Here is a 19,754-nt window from a genome sequence, read left to right as displayed (position 1 = left end):
CTTATTGTATAAATTCCAGTGAACTACATGAACTTTCAAAGCTGATGTATATTTCTCAGTCTATATTTGCTTTCTTCAACTTATAATCGATGTGCATAATCTAGAATCCTATATTTATCATTGTCATAAATTGCACTGATATTACAATGAAAAATTCTGCCAACTAGTCATCATGCAGTATGATATTATACATTATTCTGGACTTAAAATCACTTCTCTGCTCTTCCCACTAAATCTTAAATGTCAGACTTTGATTGATGTTGGCTTGTTACCAGATGAAGATGGAATGTTGTGAGTGCTTCATAAGTGGGAAGATATTGGTAGCATTTAGAGATGGTTGTGTGCGTAACAGTGGCTGCCACAAACTGTATTGTAAGATCAGAAAACACCCTTTTCTTTACTTTTTCTGGGCCATAAGCTGTGAAGGTCTATTAGTCTTTGCTCCAGACACTTCCCATGTATGTACACATATTTGTATTTAACCCAGCATCCTGTAGTGCAGGTTTTTGAATGAATGCACATGTATTGATTTGTTTGTCTTTCATGATTGTAAACTATTGGTTTGTATGGTTACCTAAAACACATGCTTGTAGTACTTGACTCACTCCTCGTTTTAGTCACTTCTATTAACCAGTATTAGTTTGATGTCTTTTATTTACCCTTATTCTTTCCTGCTTGCTCCAAAGCATATAGTTCTCTTGTATGAAATGTATGGAATTGTTTGTAGAGCTCTGGGCTCTGTTGCATAAAAGTGGCATAAGAAATTGATACTGAATTCCAACAAAAAAAGTCCTTGAAGATGGATTTTGATTGTGGAAAGAAAAGTTACATGTGGCACTGTGTATGATTTTTGGTGTAATTTTGAAGACAACATAGTCCAGACGACATAGACGAAAAAGCATACTGTACTATATGCTACGATGTGACACAGGGGTAAAATTTTGTGGTTTGAAAAGAAATGAGCTCTTTTTTTTATGCCTCCGCCACGAAGTGGTGCCGGAGGCATTATTTCGCATTTATTTTCTTTCTTAAATGATGAAGTATTTATGTTCATTACAATCATACATTTTATCCCCCAAATACTGGAGATGTTGGGGTTTATTTTGGTTTATTTTTGTGTAAATGTGTAGAGGTCCATACAGAGGTTCCATTATTCTATTAGATTGAGTCTGTTTGGCATATTTTCTCATAGTTTTGATGAGAATTTCATTTTGTATTGTCGGGCTGCTGTGGATAAAATTGCGCTTGCGCCATCAAAATGTCACCCAGGTTCTATCACTGTTTTGTTTTCATCCTTGAATCCATGCATGGGGGATCATTTTTTTTTCCAGCTGCCTCTTTACCGAGGAGACGGGTGCTCCGTTTCCCCTTTTACCATCTTAACAGAAAATTCAACCAGCGTGGGAACAGTGTAACAACACATTCATGGCATGATCAATTATTGTTTGTCTTTATCTAGTGAGACACATGCATGCAAAAGTCTTTCTTTGGCTTCTGTTGTTCATGCTGTAGATCAGTCCTTTTGCACTTTGTTTCTTGTTTCACCAAGAAATGCACTGCTCTTGGAAGGTAGTCATTCTCTCACACTAGCAATCAAAACATGTTAGTATAGTAATTGTATATTGCAGTATCTGTCCTGTTGTAGTTTTTAGGGAGTTGATATTGAGATTAATCTGTTTTCTCTGTTGTGTTTGCCCCTGTACATATGACAGAAAAGTTTTATTTTTCCACTGTTGATACATGGGAAAACTTAAAAATGAAATCGGAACTTGCATATATTATGCCTTTTATGTGTTTTTCAAATTTATTCTTTTGGTATGCATAATTGTGTGTTGGAAAACAAAAGTGATGTTTTCTGTTCAGCTTCCATTGACAGATTTAAGCTGCCCATGTGTATTCCTAATGCTGCAGCTAGAAAATTTGGGAAGTAAATAAAGCTATAGCAAGTTGTGGTGGCTATCTGTGGAGCAGTCCACTAGGCATAATAATACTTAAAAGCTCACATAAAATGGGAAGGCTTTGTGGCCATACTCATCAAAATATTATCTGCTTTCTGTGATGTAAACATGAAGTTATTACAGTGAAGTTCTCCATGTAGAAAGCATGACGTTGACTCCTCTTTCTCCCAAATGTCTCTCTCTCTCTCCATTTCCCATCATTCCATCTCTCATTTCTCTCTCCCCTCTCTTTCTTCCTTTCATCTTTTCCTCCCTTCCTCTTTCTTAATTTCTTTTCTCCTTCTCTTCATCTTCCCCTTCTTCCCCCTCTCCATCCCTGCACCTCTTTTTTTTTCTCCAACTTCTTCCTTCCATCTCTCTCTCCCCTCCTCCCATTCTCTCATCTTTCCATCTCCCTCCTTCCTCCCTCTCCTCTCCCCTCTCTTCCTTCCATCTCTCTGAAAGTAGCACCCAGTGCTCCAGCCCCTCCGCCGCCCCCATCTCAAGCCCCCCAGTCGGCTCCCAGCTCCAGTCAGTCCAGTGAGAGGGGCGCCCTCCTCTCTTCCATCACAGCATTCAGCAAGAACTCCCTTAAGAAGGCCGAGACCAAGGACTGCAGTGCCCCCAAGATCTGAGTAACTGGTCTACGTATATATTCAAGCAGGTTGGAGGTAGAGAGGTTCCAAAGAAATACTGTATACGCCATATATTTCGCAAGTCTAAATTTTTGCAAATTGGAACTTCTCGACGATTTCGCGAGTGGTTAAATTCGCAATCGTGGAGTCCTGTACCGAATGGAGAAATGTATAAGCGTACGTCACACTTGTATACCTGTAGCTTGATCAGAGTCAATATTTTCGTGTGTCTTTAATATCGTGAATAACACCTGACTCGCAAAATTTTCGAAAAATAAAAACCTCACGAAATATTTGGCGTATACAGTACTCTAGCTGCCAGTGTGAACACAGCCTTTTCAGATTTACTAGCTAAACATACAATATCGCAACAGAACATTTTCAAGTATACTACAATTTTTAATTGACAACTCAGTTATGAGAAAGAATGTATTTATCATAGTAAGATGATGATTTCTACAAGATAAGTGTTGGCATAGCAACTGCAAGAGGCTCTTATTCATAGTGAAATTCAGACAAATGCACTGTGAGTGAAATCGTGAGGAAAAAGAGGGGATGATTATCGTGGTTTCAGAATGATGTTTTCCCAGCTTGGGCTATCATCAGTCGATATATATCATGTTATTCATACAACATAGATGTTAATGATCGATGGCAGTTGAAAGATTTTCTCTGAATTTGATATATACTGCATAGGCCCTAATGTGTCAATTTTGTTGTTGTTGTTGTTATTGAAAGATTTCATTTTCTTTGTCAAGATGCATTTAACGATTTCAGGTTGAAATCCAAGAAGAGAAAATAACTAAACAACATTCAGGACGTATTCTGCTGCACAAATGCTATCCTAACCCTCTGTGTGCTTAGAGTGCTGATTGGTACAGAAAACTGGTTCCATGACATTTACTCCTGTGACAATCGCTCCCATGAAATATTTGCATACCAAGCCGAACATAGATTCTACCTGCAAACATAACCCTTACCCTAATTCTAATCCTCACATCAAACTAAATTGAAACCCTGTCACAACCCTCACCCTAAGTCCTTGGAGAAAATGAGACCAGAGCAGTTTGCACTGAGCAAATGTTGTGTCACCCAGAAAACCATGTAGTGTTGTGCACACTGTCCAAATATCCTGCCAGAGCAGTGGTTAATTCCAAAACTGTTACAGGAAGTAATTGCCAGAGACTCCAACTCTCCTGCCGAAAGCCCATTTTTGCAAAATCTCCGGGTCTCCCGCTTGAGATTTAATTTCTCCCGCCCTGGCTCTATGCCTCCCGCTTGAAATGATTTCTTCCTTTATTGCCATCGTATGTTGAAAAATAAGCCTTAGATAACACTAGAGAACATCTAAAACCCTAGAGCTTCCAGGACCCTTAAGCGGGCCCTGGACCCCAGCCGCAAGAAACTTCGCGCATCGTGCTTGTGATGTGCGCGAAAGGGCACATCAAGTTGGAGTCTCCCATTTGCTAGGGGTTTCAGGCGGGAGAATCTCCAGATCAGAAGGTGCTTGGGGTTTGAGTCTCTGAGTTGCTGTCTATGTAAAATGATTACTCTGCATGAAGTTTGAGAGAAAAGGCCCGTCTAGAATGGATGTCAGTCTGCTGGTAAGTTCAGAAAAATTGGCAGTGGATTGGATTCAAAATGCCCAAGTATGCAAGTGATGCCCAACCTAAAGATTAGACTGCCCCTCATCGCGAACAAACACTCTCACAGACTCCTTAACCTGTTGAGGACTAGTCCCGAGTATACTCGGGCAAGCGTCTACGGGAAATTTGTGTCGTAGCAAAATCAAACCGTCCTCAATGGGTTAAAATGATGGAAGTCACCCACTTGTCACTGATTTGATCATGTGAGTCATGGTTGCAGCTAGTACCTCCCAGTGATTCTCTGATTTTGTTTGTTTACACTTCGCGATAATTTCTTTTTGTGTTTATTGTAGATTGTAAAGCATGTATGATTTCAAAATCTCATTTGTACAGATTTCTTTGTTAATGAGCTCAAAGTTCTTTATTATCCCAGATCAATTCTGGATTGTGGGACAGAACTTGGACAGAACTGTATTCCCATTTTGCCAAAGTACCTCTGACATGTATATTTTCCCTGCTCTTGTCTCTAGAGCATGCGTATCTCCTTATATCGCATAACTATTTAGGCTTCATACACATGATACTTCATAGAGTTTTACTATTTGCTGCCATCCACAGAGCTTGTTGCCATGGTAGCAGAAGTTTCTAAATGTGTGCAGCTCTTTGTGAAGTAAGATCCGGGTAGATGTAACAGCTGCCTTTCTTGGGTTGTGTCTTTTCACTTCATGGCATATGTGATGAGAGTGTGATCAAATTAAAGTCTCGTCTTTTCGACCCTATGTTTCACTGAACACTCATAGGGGTGTATGGAACATAGCAGTGCTCACGTTTGAATAACCCAATACAGTATTTGTATTTTGTATCTTATCTTTAAAGGGATAGTACAGTATTGGTGGAGATGAGAATTGGGCTTTTAAGTTTTTGCAAGATACCAAGAAAACACTTATAAATTGATACAGAGCATACCATTTTAAGAGGAATTGAAAGTTTATTTGATGACAATCGGGTTTGAAATGACTGAAACATCCAAAAACAAAGTAAAACAAAGCAATCGTAATAAAGTGTGGGTCCCACACTTTATTAAAATCGCTCTATTTTGGATATCTCAGCCATTTCAAAACCAATTTTCATCAAATAAACGTTGAATTCATCATAGAATCACATGCTCTTTCATATTTCATAAGAGGTTTCTCATTATCTAAAAAAAAAAAATGTTATTAGGTCTCAACCAAAACTGTACGATCCCTTTAACCCATTTAAAGTAATGCAGGAGTTTGGTAGTGTAGTAATGTTTAGTATGCCCTCTTGGAGTGCACTTGCCAGATTAAATGATTCATTCAATTATATTCAGCATTCATTCAACAAGTTGATTTCTTGCCATTCCCCTGTATATTCAAAATTGACAGTCCATATTTTTGTGATCTTTTTCTTCGTATCTTGGGGTTGGTTTTTTTTCTCGGTAATTGATTAAGAACAATGTGTAAATAGGTGAAATCGTACCTTTCTGCTGTCAAATCAAAGTAAGCACTAGCATTATTCAAATTGCATGCATTCCTTAAAGTGACGGCTAATTTCCGATACCCTTAAGGTTGCACTGTAGCCTGCCCAACATAGCAACAAGTAATGCACGCAAACTGGACTCCATGTACTGTAACCCATTCAGTGTGTGCAGGTTGATGTAATAGCTTGATCCAAGGTACTCGCAAGAAAAATACAGATTTTGATTATGTTAGTAGACTGCCCCATTGAAATTACTTGTTCTCAATACTTTGTGATGCACATTCCCTGATTTGACAAACCTGATGCAAACTTTTGGCAAAATAAGTAAGAATTTCTAACACCTTGAAATTGTCCTTTTCAGCAAAGTCAAAGCTGTGCCATGGGTCATGAGTCAACAGAACTACATGTATTGTGTCAAGTGAACACATCTCGGGTCCATGATATGCAAATTTATGGATACATATTACCAGTATTCATTTAATCGTGGACAATTTCTAGACTTCAGTTACATTGTATGATTTCCCATATGTTTCACTATGATGTAATATCACTCTGCTGTTATAATAACTTGTCGTGAGACATGTTTTATACATATATCTTAACACCTGTCATAGATATCAAATGATCTCTGTAACTGAAAGTATGCTATGATAATAAAGCAATCCTTGACTGCGTATTTGTCATTCAATTTTTGCCCATGCACATGTTAAGTGACTTTCATATCACTGTATTAAAAGCTCTGTGGTATTAGAGAGTTCCTATCTGATACATTTCTGTCAGTATTTTCATGTTGTGATCACTTGGGATTATATAGAGAATGAGTGTTATATCCATATGTTTTTTAGATTTCTCTATCTTTCACGTGACATACACCAGAGTGCCTAAGAATGGATAGATTGTCATGTAAAAATGTAACTGTGAAATATTCTCAAAATTTATGCAATTAAGATATATCTCTGCATTCTAAATGTCTTAGCCTGTTAGTACCTCTACTTTTCACAAATTATGCTTGCAGTGTAGATGCCAAAGAGGAGTTTACCTCAAGCTTATGGCACAAATCCTTAAAAAGAGATGACTGGTAGGCTACGTAGAGTATCTTCTAGTAAATCAAGTGTGTGAGTGTTTGCTTTTTCCACTGGGAGTTAACTCTGTGCAAGCTCAATAAAGTAGTATCTGTGATTTCTTTACTGGATGTAGCAGTCAGTCTACCTATATTTTCTGTCACGAATGTTGCTGGATAATTCAGTTGAGCCACAAGGTGTTTACTGTACAGAGGATATTTTAAGAACTTGTAAGTTTGCATGAAGCTGTGCTTGCAATTCACAATTATTCATGACAGGACTGTGCTGACAACATTCATTGCATATTAGGCGTTTTCACATCAGCCCGAAAAAAATCCAAGCTCGAGATATTTTTTCACTTCCCAAGTCAGAAAATAGCGCGCTATTTCGAAACATCGGGCTGGTGTGAAAACGCCTATTGAGAGAGCAGCTTGAGCTATGATTAAGAAATTATGAATGTCAATGTACCAAGCTGTAACTTTTTAGTCATGGTTAATCTGCACATGTATGAATGTTATCTACAAGAGTTGTATCATCTACAGCTTCAGCTCTTTGGCATATAGTGAGGTTGCAGGATTGAGAATGTACTTAGTGTTGCATTACTATTGTTTAACATTTAATATGCAAATGCTCTGATATACTTAAAAGGGTTAGGCTTTGTACTAGAAATGTGTATAGCTCTCTGTCTTGCATCATGCTCAAAGATGATTTAAACCCCATGTGAGATACATTTGACCTCATATGGATTGATATTTGTTTTTTCTGAATTCCAGCTAGAAGTATATCTTGGTGGAAAAAAAAAGAAATATTGGCTATGTCTTTGATAAGGTTGTCTGAATGTAGAGATGCATATATGACACAATATGAATTTTTCAGTTCCGTTTTGTGGATTACAGAAATTGGTATGATTTTCTTATGTCAGCTGAAAGCAAAGTATACATGACTTTTATCTTATTTGAATATGATGATATACAGCATACATACATTTTTGCTTGTGTATGTTTTACTTGCTTGAATTATTGCAGTTATGTAAGTCACTCTGTGGTGAGCATTTGATTTTGTGTCAGGGCAAGAAGTGTATGAATTTGTTGGACAGTTTTCATTTGGAGAAATGAGCTAATGTGAACATCTCCATCATTTATATCCCAGATAACACAGGAGGTAGTTAAGTTAGGGAGCATGAAAGATGAAAGGAAGACAAAATATAGACAAATACACTACATTGCGAGTACCACTAATCTTGAAACCCTTGTTATAAGCCTTTGACATTTTTGTATGAAGTTAAAGAGTGATGCTATATAAAAGAATAGTCTTGATTTTAAGGTTACTGCATTGTTTTATTAAATTTGTTCTATAATTGGCAATTTGCAATGACTATTACAGTTTTATGAATTAAATTACAGCTGCTTTGTAGTGAAGATCATGTGATTAATTACAAGAATTGCTTTCTTGCCCAATGAATTCATTTGACAAAATTGGTAACATCATAGCGTAGAGACATTGAATGCCTCTTTTAATTGTTCCTTGGAGATGCTTGCAACATATATTTTATGTCAAATTCAAGTAGTTAGTTGCAATTTTTATGTTCCAACTAATTGTCAGAACCTTTCTTGTTGTAATCAGTCGAAAAATGTCTTGTATGTTGCCTGCAATAATTGATGCTTTCAGAGACTGCCGCAAACCAATCATGGGCAACCCTGATACAGGGTAGTGATCTGTTGAGAGATGTGAGCAACATTGTTATACCGTCTACATTTCATGTACATATACTTTGAGTGCAAACAAGTTTTTAGAAATATTTTTGTATAATGAATTTCATTTACCAGAGTGTCATGAGAGTAGACTTGTGCCATGGAGCAGAGAAATCCAATTGTTTATATGAATTTATAAATAAAACTATCCAGAATTCTTTATCACCACAAAGAAGATGCACATTGACCTTTTATTTCATCTGTGTATGATGCTTTGTCTTGGTTGTTGTTATGTCAACCGTAATTTGAAAAATAGGACGATATTTTATGCAATGAAGACTCACTGTAAAATCTCTCTGTGGTGAGCATGAGGCTGAAATGATACAGGATATTCTGTTTGATGACTTAAGTTAGTAAGATTGTCAAAGATCTGACCACATATCTGTTAAAGATATAAACAATCAGAAGATATAGATTATACAATTGTACTAAAAAAAAAAGAAAATCAGGAAGTCCAAATCAAGTTAAGTCACTGTGTGCTGTAAGTGCTCATTGGCAGGGAACCTCTAGCCTTGTACACAGGCTTTTAGTGTGGTGGAGTGGGGGGGGGGGGGGGGTAAGGGTCAATAGTACCAAGCACAGGTGGTGGTAACAACATACATGTACTATGTAACTAATGTATTATTGGGTTAATGGATATTTTCAATTGAATACAATAGGTAATTGGTCAGATTGCAAAATTTTGAAAAAGCCTCTCTACTTCGTAATACCTGCTTTCTAAAATTGGCCACACAATTTAGGAGATGTAGGTTTTAAGTTAAAGGGATGTTACAGTTTTGGTTGAGATGGGGTTTGAGGTTTCCAACATTTTTTATGATGATTTTTTTTTTACATAATGAGATATCTCTTGTGAATATACATTTGTATAAAAAGCATATCATTATAAGAGGACTTCAGAGTTTATTTGATGAAAATTGGTTTGAAATGGCTGAGATATTCAAAACAAAGCTATCCTAATAAAAGGTGGGACCCACCTTTTATTAGGATCACTTTGTTTTTTAGTTTGCCTTTGGATAGCTCAGCCACAACTGATTTTCGTCAAATAAACTTTGAATTCCTCTTACAGTGGCGGATCCAGGGAGGAATGCACCGGGTGTGCACCCCCTTTATTTTTTGTATAAAAAAGAAAGAAATAAAAAGAAAAAATAGGGGGCGCGTGTGCACCCTTTTAATTCTGTAAAGGCGCCTCCTCTTTATGGAATTCGATCCTGGATCCATTCCTGCTCTTAGAATTGTTAACTTCTTAACAATATCATCAAGGGGTTTCTAAATATCTCACAAAAAGTTAAAAGCTGAATTCTTACCGAAACCAATACATTCCTTTAATGTCTCTCAAATTGGCAAATATTAAATTTTGTAAATGTCTTCTATGCAAATTTTCTAAATTTAACCAGTTCTAACTCATTTTATCCATTACATGATACATGCAGTGAATTCAGAGTTGCCAATTTATATTTAATGACAAGATGACAATTTTCTGCAGCAAACTCCCCCCCCCCCCCCCCCCCGGCCAATTTGATATAGGAAAATCATCAATACGCATGAGGTCACAAACACACCTCTCTAATATAGGGGGATTCTTGACCTTAAGTTCGGTGTGACAAGAAAGTTTGTACACAAAATATTGACATTTCTAGTTTTGTTTTTGTTTTTGTTCAAATGCATTTTAATATGCCCCAATCTCAAAATTTTATGTATCTCACTTATCATTATTCGACGTTAATCAGACAGGAACAATAGAATGTTTCACACCCACAGCAGAAAATAGAATTTTCGTCATAGTGAGAAAAATCTCTTTAAATGAGGGCGCTGTTCACGCGAGTGAGATCGACACGCATACATCATTGACACGCTGAAGTCCTAAATACCTCGATACACTCCTTTCACTCCATGGAATGAGATAAGGTTTATCGTATTCAGGGCCCATGGTGTCAAGCGCGGAATTTTCCCTCGCAGCCGCCAGAAGCGGTTATCCACTTATCCAGCCACCCTAGTGCTACATAATCTCTATACTCCAGTCACCCGGCCACCCTCATTCGAAACATCCACCACACCCACAAAATCGTCATCACACAGATCGGCCATCACCAAAATAATACATGTAATAATAGCATCGACACACACAATCATCACACATATAGCATGCTAAAAATCTGACAGACACCACACACCACCACCACCATTGCATGTCATCAGACTGTAATAAAATACATGCAATACGATATTGCTTAATATAAGATCGATATCCGGTTGGTGGTGGCGGCTGTACCCATCACACCCAGCCGATGAATAATACGCAAAACATGCGATCAAATTCAACAAGCGCCATCATGTCAGCAAGCTGAAAAGCTAGCAAAATAACACATAATTATTTTGTTTAAACACCTATATTGTATCAAAACGAGATCCACTCACACCAGCCTGGACCTTGAATTCAACAATATCGTATAGCGAGCAAGATGAAAAGCCGACAGACGGCAAATGATACATATACGTAGTCAGGGTACGAAAGTAGGATTTTGGGCCTAACCGTGTTTTATCGTCCGCCCGATGCTTTGTGATGGCTGAGTTATTAGCCATTTTAAAGCTATTTTCTTCTGTGTGTGTTTATATATATATATATATAATATATATATATATATATATATATATATATATATATATATATATATATTATAACATTTTATATCTCAAAAAATCCGAATCTGGAAGTTGCAACGTTGCCACCCTTGGAGGTTTTGAGATATATAAAACACACACACAAACAAAACACACACACACACACACACACACACACACACACACACACACACACACACACAGAAGAAAATAGCTTTTAAAATGGCTAATAACTCAGAAAACTCTCATCACTCAGTCCTTCACGTTTCGTCTTCTTCATCCTGCACTTCTACTCCTAACACCCTGTGTTGCCTACCTATCTGCACTACCCACGGCCACTCTGTCTTTAGCCTTAAAAAAAAAAGGATAGGTCGACAACGAAACATCTACCCCATGTTAATATGAATATACATTCTTGTCTATACTCTGCAAAGACAAATCTTAGCATGCAGAACGCGCAAGGGTCGAAAAGCAGTCTGCTTGGAGTGTTCAGATGGAGTCCATTCTGCAGAGCCAACCGTGGTATAGGCCTACAACATGCCTACTACCGCCACCACTACCCCCATTATCCTCAACGTAACCAATGCAGGCCGACAACGAGACAGTCATTATGATGACGTATGCCCTTTGATCATATCACTACTCACTTCCGTCCAGCTGTAATGGTAAAACATGACTATAAAAAATGACAAACCCCTTTGAAGAAAAAAAAGAGACAAACAAGCAAAAATCTTAACACGACTGTGCTGGTTATCAACATGGGCATTTCCATAGCTATACAATAGTTTGTTTTTTTTTTTTTTTTTAATGCTTGAATACGTGAAAATAAATTGCATTCTACTAATAAATTGTCCGTATATTCCTTTATTCGTATAAATGTGATTTTTTTTTTTTTGCGAAAATGGTGTATTAGTTAAGGAGTGTTTATAGGAAAAGGAAAAATATGTTTGATATTCAGGCATGAACAGTTCATTCTAGCGAACAAAATGATGTGAGCTCATCTTGTTATCTGTTGTTGTGTGAGGAGTTTGGAGATCTCAAACTACAACTTGAGCCATGCTTTGTACGCGTTTAGTGTATATAGGCTATAAATGGATGGGACGTGACACTTACTGTCTTGTATTCTTACATACGGTGCCTATGCCTGATGCCCTGCCTTAAATGCTGAGCTGAAAAGCCTTGACAATAAACGTGCAACAGGGCCTATTACGCAATCCGTACAGAAAACACGGTTTGCATCATTTTTATCCATTATCTACTCCAGTCTTTTGAACTTCAATCCTCGACCATGCATAATAACGCTTTGTGTCCACAGTTCTTTTTCAAAGATGATTAAGGTCTATTATAAAATGGGTTCAAGAATGTAGCCAATTGGAAGCGCTGAAATGAGTCACGTGTGCGTGCATTATTTTCTTCAGGTAAGCACTAAGAAGAGTCTCTCTTCCACCTCCCTGGCCTGACGTACGTCACAATGTTTTACACTAGCAGTGCGCACTCAATCAGTTGTTACAAGTGCGTCACGCGCTACTATACGCGCTGTCAATCCTGTAAACACTAGTTCGGGCCGCGGGCTGCCACAACAGCCGGCGGCCTTTCTTGTGCATAACAGTACGTGGCGTACGTATACTCTTATACGTACGTACAGTACTAGGTGAGTGTGCGGGATTTCCGAGTTCGACGTGCGTAAATGTTTGGGACGAACATCTTCGGACATCTTGACTTTTGAGCGAGTGCTACATGTAGCTGACTGGTATTGACCCACAAAGGTACGTGAATAATGCTGTTAGTTTTCGACCCATTTTATAAAACTAATGATGCACAGGATTATTTCGTGGCGTTAGTGAAGGTGCGGCTCACTCTCGAGTATTGACAACGGTTGCAAACATGCACTCGGCTGCGCCTCGTGCATGTCGCACCATTGTCAATACTCTCGAGCGCGCCGCACCTTCACTAACACACTCTATCCTGTGCATCATTAGTATACCAACAGGTGTATTGAAATCGTCATTATACTATTCACAACCTGTTCAGGGTAGGCCCTGTACAGAATCACTGGAACTCTGGGATTGTGGTTTCGAGGGGGCTAATTCTTTTGTTTCCTAGCTACATTGTTGGCACTTGATCAGGACAATACAGGATTTGGTCTCCACAGGAAAGTCTTTTTCAAATCACCCAACATCATGTGGTTGTGCTGTTTTGGACGCTGCCCGCTCTAGATTTTTGGAGAAAGCGGCTGACAAGAAAAGACTATAGTTTACCCTGCTCCGAGATCATTCATGCAGAACACCAAGAGTCAATGCAACCAGGGAGGTGAGAGAAACCCACAGAACTCTTACTCTTGTAAGAGTTCTGTGATGCAACCCCCGGATGGTTGGGCGGAATTCTCCCTGGCTGCCGCCATGAGCGGACGCGCAGCACAAGAACCTCCGACGCGCCCATCACAAAAACAAGCACGCACAACACATTGGCAGCCACAACACCACCACCGCCACCGCCACCAGCCAGCCAGCCACACACCACCACCACAATGCAGAACAAACCCGTCAGTGAACCGCTGATGTGATACGCAAAGCCCCGACAGGTATACACCAGACAGCACAACAAAATCATCACAAAAATGTATTAGCAGAACTTAATATACGGTGCTACAAAGCCGGATTTTGAGCCTAACCCTACTCGGCGGAGATACCATCCGTCATGGTATCTCAGTGTGGGCTTCCTTCTAATGGTGTTATCAGAATGTATCAGTTTCATAATAACAGGAGAGGAGTTTCACGTTTGATTTAAAACAAAAAGTCACACAATGATTGACATTTCCTAACCCTGCTTTTTCATCCGCCATGATATCTCAATGGGGGCTTCCGGACTGGTTGCCTTCTAATGCTGTTATCAGAATAAGTGTATATATCAGTTTCATAAATAATAATTGACACTATAGGCGAAAAAAAAAACTAACCTCGTTCTTTATTTATGAATCGTTCTGATATGTGCAGTTCAGAGGCTCGATTGTGTTGGGATGAGGAGGCGAGGTGTTGTGGTTACCAATCTAACTTGTAAAGTGATGGGTAACGATGAGTTCGATGGGCAAGATCTGAGGAAGAGGGGAATGAGTGTTAAAGGGACTGTACAGTACTGGTTGAGGTGAGGACTCGGGTTTATAACATTTTTTTTTTGGTGAGATAATGAGAAACCTCATGAAATATGAAAAAGTATGTAATTTCAAGAAGGATCAAACGTTTATTTCATGAAAATTGGTCTTGAAATGGGTGAGATACCAAAAAAAAAAAAAAAAAGCGATCCTGATAAAATTGACAGGCCACGACTTTTATTGGGATCTCTTTGTTTTTCCTTGTTTTTAGATATCTCAGTCATTTCCAAACCGATTTTCATCAAATAAACTTTTGATTCCCCATAGAATTGTATGCTCTGTAACATTGATCTATAAATATCTCGCAAAACGTCAACAAGCTGAATCCTCACCTCAATGCAGTACTGTACAGTCCCTTTAACATGAGAATGATGAAGAGAGAGAGAGAGAGGGAGGAAAGATCGGCAAGGTGGGGTGATGATGATAGAATCATAACATTCACTGATTTGTGGATACTACCTGTATCACTTTAGAGCACATTTCTTTCACCATTGATAAATAATAATAAATAATAATAATACATACAATTTCTATAGCGCCGTTCTCCACTTTGATTAAATGCTCAAGGCGCTTTACAATTGTACATCAAAGCAAACAGATTGAAAATACAAGTACATCACAGTAATAGAAGAAGATGAAGAAGCAGAAAAAAAAAGACATGAAAGTCTGTCTTCAAAAGACACTGGTCTTCAAAATGCACTGCTAAACAGATAGGATTTTAAATTACTCCTGAAAGATGTTATAGAGCTTGAGTCTTTCAGCTCACGAGGAAGTGAATTCCACAGTGTTGGTCCAGCGTGAGCGAAAGCTCGTTCCCCCCCCCCCAAGATTTCCTAGAAAACGGAATATGTAAGAGACCTGAAGTTGAGGATCGAAGAGTTCGTGAAGGTTGGTATTGACGAAACAAACAAACATTGTAATCAGGAGCTGTTCCCTCAATAACATGATATTGATAAACCAAAAGAAGTATCTTAAACCGAATACGCTCCTGTACAGGCAACCAATGAAGACTCTCCAGGATAGGTGTGATATGACTGCGTTTACTTGACAAAGAAACAATACGTGCAGCGGCATTTTGTAGCTTTTGTAATTGGGCAATTTGCGAGTTTGGTAGATTGAAAAACAAACCATTACCGAAATCAAGGCGTGAAGAAATAAGTGCATGAACAAGTTTTCCGTGGCAGAGCGAGTCAAATACTTGCGAATAAAACCAATATTGCGCAATTGATAACGGACTGATTTAGAAATGTTGGTGATTTGATCGGACATAGCCATGTGAGAGTCAAACATAACACCCAGATTGCGACATGACTTTGACAGAGGAATATCATTACCTACAATCGAAATACAATTAATATCCAACTTATTCAAGTGAGATTTAGAACCAAAAAGGATAAATTCACACTTGCTGAATTTGTTGGTAATAGCCATCTTGAATTTCTCAAAACTTGCAAAGAACAAGAGTTGCATCTTCCAGATTCGGATTTAGCATCCTCGAAAAGGATTTAAAAAAAAGACTTCATTTAGTTTCAACCAATTTGTTTTACTTTGTTGTTACTATTGTCTTTGGATATCTCATCAGCCATTTCAAAACCGTCTTTCATCAAATAAACTTTGCATTCCTCTTTAGAATTGTATGTAGCTCTTTAATATAAGTGGTTTCTAGTATCTCCCCAAAAGTTAAAATCTGGACCCCCTCTAAACAAAAACTATATCATCCCTTTATAGGTGCAAAAAAGGAGAGTACATTATACAACTCAAGAATGAAATACATGTATTTACATAAAAGCCCTATCAACCCCCTTCGAAACAAAATGAATCATTATCTATCATATCCCGAATGATTAATCAAATCCTAATCTAACCACTCCCACACAAAACAACCCACGGACACATACTCATGCACACAAACACACACACACACACACACACAACCACACACACACACACACAACCACACACACACACTCACACACACACACACAACCACACACACACACACACACACACATGTATACACTCGCCCGATACCACCTTCAATTATAATGATTACCAGTTACCAATTTACCGTATTGAACTAATCAAAGAAAACATAGCTACACACCATAATACTATAAACACCGGTAATAATCATAATTATAACAAAATTAGAAAAAAAATAACAACGTAGATCTTTGCTCCAAAAGTAACCCTCTCCCATTTACCTAAAACTCTATAAACTTGCTCAAGTTCTTTTTAAAAGCAAATTCTATTTTTCTAATTTTCCCGATTTCCTAGAATATTCTTATAAATTTCCCCAAAAGTTGAATAACACCTTCCGAGCTAATTCGAAATATATTTCAAAATATATATAGAAATTAGACCTATTGTATTACGACATTTCATATAAGGGTCCTACATCCCATCATCAGGATATGGATATCTTTCCACTCTGCATTTCGAATATCATAACTCAAAAGTGTCTATGGTTTTCTGCCACATTCACATATTTCCAAATAAGTATGCAAATGTTTCTATACCATTTGCTTGAAAAGGAACACCGCCACCCCGCAATAAGCAAACAATTTCCGCCAACGTCATAACCTCCTCCTCCTCATTCTCCATCTCTTCCACCTTGAGATCTGTTTCTTCTTTTCCACCTCCTCTCCTTCCCCTCGTCTGAATTCTTAGTTTCTCTTATTCTCCCTTTTCTCCTCTCCTCCTCCTCCTCCACGTCCGCCTGCCCCTCCTCGATCCTTTATCCTCATCTTCTTCTAGTGCTTTTTTCTCCTCCTCTTTCTCCTCTATCTCTTCCTCCTCATGATTTTGTTTCTCTCCGCCTCCCTTCCTCAGTCTAAATTCTTCTTTTTCTCTTTATATTCTTCGTCCTCCTCCTCCTTCTCCTCCTTCTCCTCCATCTCTTCCTCCTCACGACCTTTCTTCCTCTCCGCCTCTCTCCCCGTCTTCTTCTCCCCGGTCCTCGTCATCTTCCTCCTCCTCCTCCTTAATTTCTTCATATTTCCTCCTCCTCCTCCATTTCTCTTCCTTCTTGCGATTTCCCTCTTCTTCTCCGCCTCCCTTCCCCATCTTCTTTTTCTGTTTTACTTTTCTATTTTCTGTTTCTGCTCCTGCCAAAATTACTATGACGTGTAAAATCATAGTTTTGTATTTGACTGGTGAAATAAGGATTCTCTTTCTCAGAGATTTTTTTTCTTCTAAATTTAACAAATTAGGGCCTAATTGTGACAATAATGCCAGGAAATGAATGATTTTTCCGTATCACAGACGATAATATTGTACCAACTGGTCAGCGAGTTATAACACCATTGCGTCGGTCGTGCTATTGTACAACGAGTAGGATAGGAGATTTTCTGAGGCAAGCTAAGCCATTGATTAAAACCATAGACGTATTAGTCATAGTATTGTACTCTATTATTAAAGCATATGATTTCAGTGTGCTGTACTTTGATGAGAGACTTTTTTGTCCTTGCACGCTCAAAATTTTGATGGTTTGTTGCCTTTGTTTCGTTTTAAAAGTGCCCGGTAAATATCTAATAGCGCTTTAATTATTTTCATTGCGCGGGCCCGTGGTTTTTGGTGATGAAGTCAACATAAGCAAACTCTACCTAAAAGTGTTCGGCCAATCACGTCCGGAGCATTACCGCCTTTCCTCGCATGCAGTCACGTCGTCAATATGCAAAATATACGCTCAAAGAATGGACGAACGATGTTACAGGAAGTCAATTCACCATTACCATCTGAGTATGTGATACTACGCGTGTAGGTCTAAAGGCAGGGAGATGTGAGACAATACTGTATGTCTCATACCCGTATGCTGCTGAAGGTATAAATTGCAGTGCAGACCTTTTGGGAACTTTTCTTTAAATCGACTTAAAACTTTGACCAACTGGATAGCATGCAACTGTAGGCCTACCTGAAAACTATGTTATGAATGTTCATGAGCATATGCATATCGGAATGTGCAGGTGAATGTGTACATATCCCATATTCTTTTATTAGCAAAAGCAATTCGGGCAGCACTTGCATATGTTAAAATTACTACTTTAGTTCAGCTGTTTTCAGCTTCTGTAATTAAAAAATTAATGTTTTGAAGGCATGTGGTCCACTGGAAGGTCATTGCACTAAAGGAACCGCTGTGTTGATACCGTGATAGGCCTAGAAGTGTGTGCGGGGGGGGGGGGGGGGGGGAGGCGAGGTGCGTGTATAGATCCAGAGGCCTAAAGACTTCCGTTTTTGTACTTATAGTGTATCAATATAAAGCACAGGTTTCTATACCATGGTTTTCTTGAAAAAAAGATGACTAAAATCTGTAAATACACTTAAAACAATGTGTACCGATTTGATTTCCTCATATGAAATTACGTCATTTACACTTTCAATTCTGTTCAAATGATTTTATTTCCATAATTATAAAGTAATACAAAGCAATATACAAACGCTTACATAGTGCATAATATCTTAAGGAACTTTGAATCACAACATAAGTTTCAACAAAACATGGATATAATAATATCAACAGTCTATCAACTTTGGTTTTTAGATGAATAAACAAGTAAGCAATACAATCTTATTTTGTAACTCTACATGGAAAAGAGGAATTCACAACTGGGAAGCATAGCTTGTAAATGTTGTGAATAAAATATTACTCTAGATGAGGGCATCTCAAGATCCGTCAAAGTTGATATTATTATGATATTGTAAGTTACAATTCGCAACTAAAATATGTTTTGTTGAAACTTAATTGATTCAAAGTTCCTTAAAATATTACTCAGTATGCACTCATGTAAGCGTTATGTATATTGCTTTGTATTACTTTATTATATGGAAATAGAATAATTTGAATTGAATTGAAACTTAAATGAGAGCCTGGAGATTGTCAAAAATGCTCTTCCTAGAGTTGCCGCCCCAAGATCATGAAATTCACTGCTTATCATAGATATCGGTCAGTCCAGTTACACGGGTTTCATTCAAATCCTCTGTGAAGACTTATTCCAGTAGTTTGTGTAAAGGAAACATTTGTTTTCCCATGTAAGTGACATAATCTTAATGCGTAGGGCTTATATATGTTGTATGTTGTATATATGTTTTTTTTTTAACTTTAATTTTGGATGTAATTAATTTTGTCAATATGATTTTGTGATGTGTGTGTAAAATAGGTAAGATATTATGTAAAGTGCATGATTATAGGGAACACTGATTTGTTATATTGAATCTTTATCATAATTATTATTATCATTATTATTATTATCATCATTTTCATTATTACCATTATTATTATTATTATTATCATCATCATCATCATCATCATCATTGTCATTTTTATAAAACAGTTTATGCTAAAATGTACACCTCTAACCGGAGTATGAGTTTCATGCTCTCATTCGCCAAACTTTTGACCATTGTATTCGTTCTTCCACTTCATGATCCAAACCCTTTCTTATTATGGATCATAATATATCATACACAATACTTTTCAGTTATCAGCAGGATGACACTACACTTGTAGAACAAGCCATT

At 37.9% G+C, this 19,754-nt stretch overlaps 1 protein-coding gene across 1 annotated transcript in view; it reads left to right on the top strand.

The window, feature by feature from the left end:
* LOC139717221 (PX domain-containing protein kinase-like protein) overlaps positions 1–3,654 on the top strand; it is a 48,012-nt gene extending 44,358 nt beyond the window's left edge. The window contains exon 13 of the mRNA XM_071628724.1: positions 2,406–3,654. Within this exon, the coding sequence (XP_071484825.1) occupies positions 2,406–2,572 (167 nt within the window). The 3' untranslated portion in view covers positions 2,573–3,654. The remainder of the gene's footprint in view (positions 1–2,405) is intronic.
* Positions 3,655–19,754: the final 16,100 nt, after the last annotated feature.

This window comes from Diadema antillarum, unplaced genomic scaffold (genome assembly GCF_040938485.1).
Source record: "Diadema antillarum isolate AM-2024a unplaced genomic scaffold, OU_Dant_1.0 scf00000072, whole genome shotgun sequence".
Taxonomy (NCBI): domain Eukaryota; kingdom Metazoa; phylum Echinodermata; class Echinoidea; order Diadematoida; family Diadematidae; genus Diadema; species Diadema antillarum.
The sequence above is the reverse complement of the archived record's forward strand: the minus strand, read 5'-3'. Positions and strand labels throughout refer to the sequence as shown.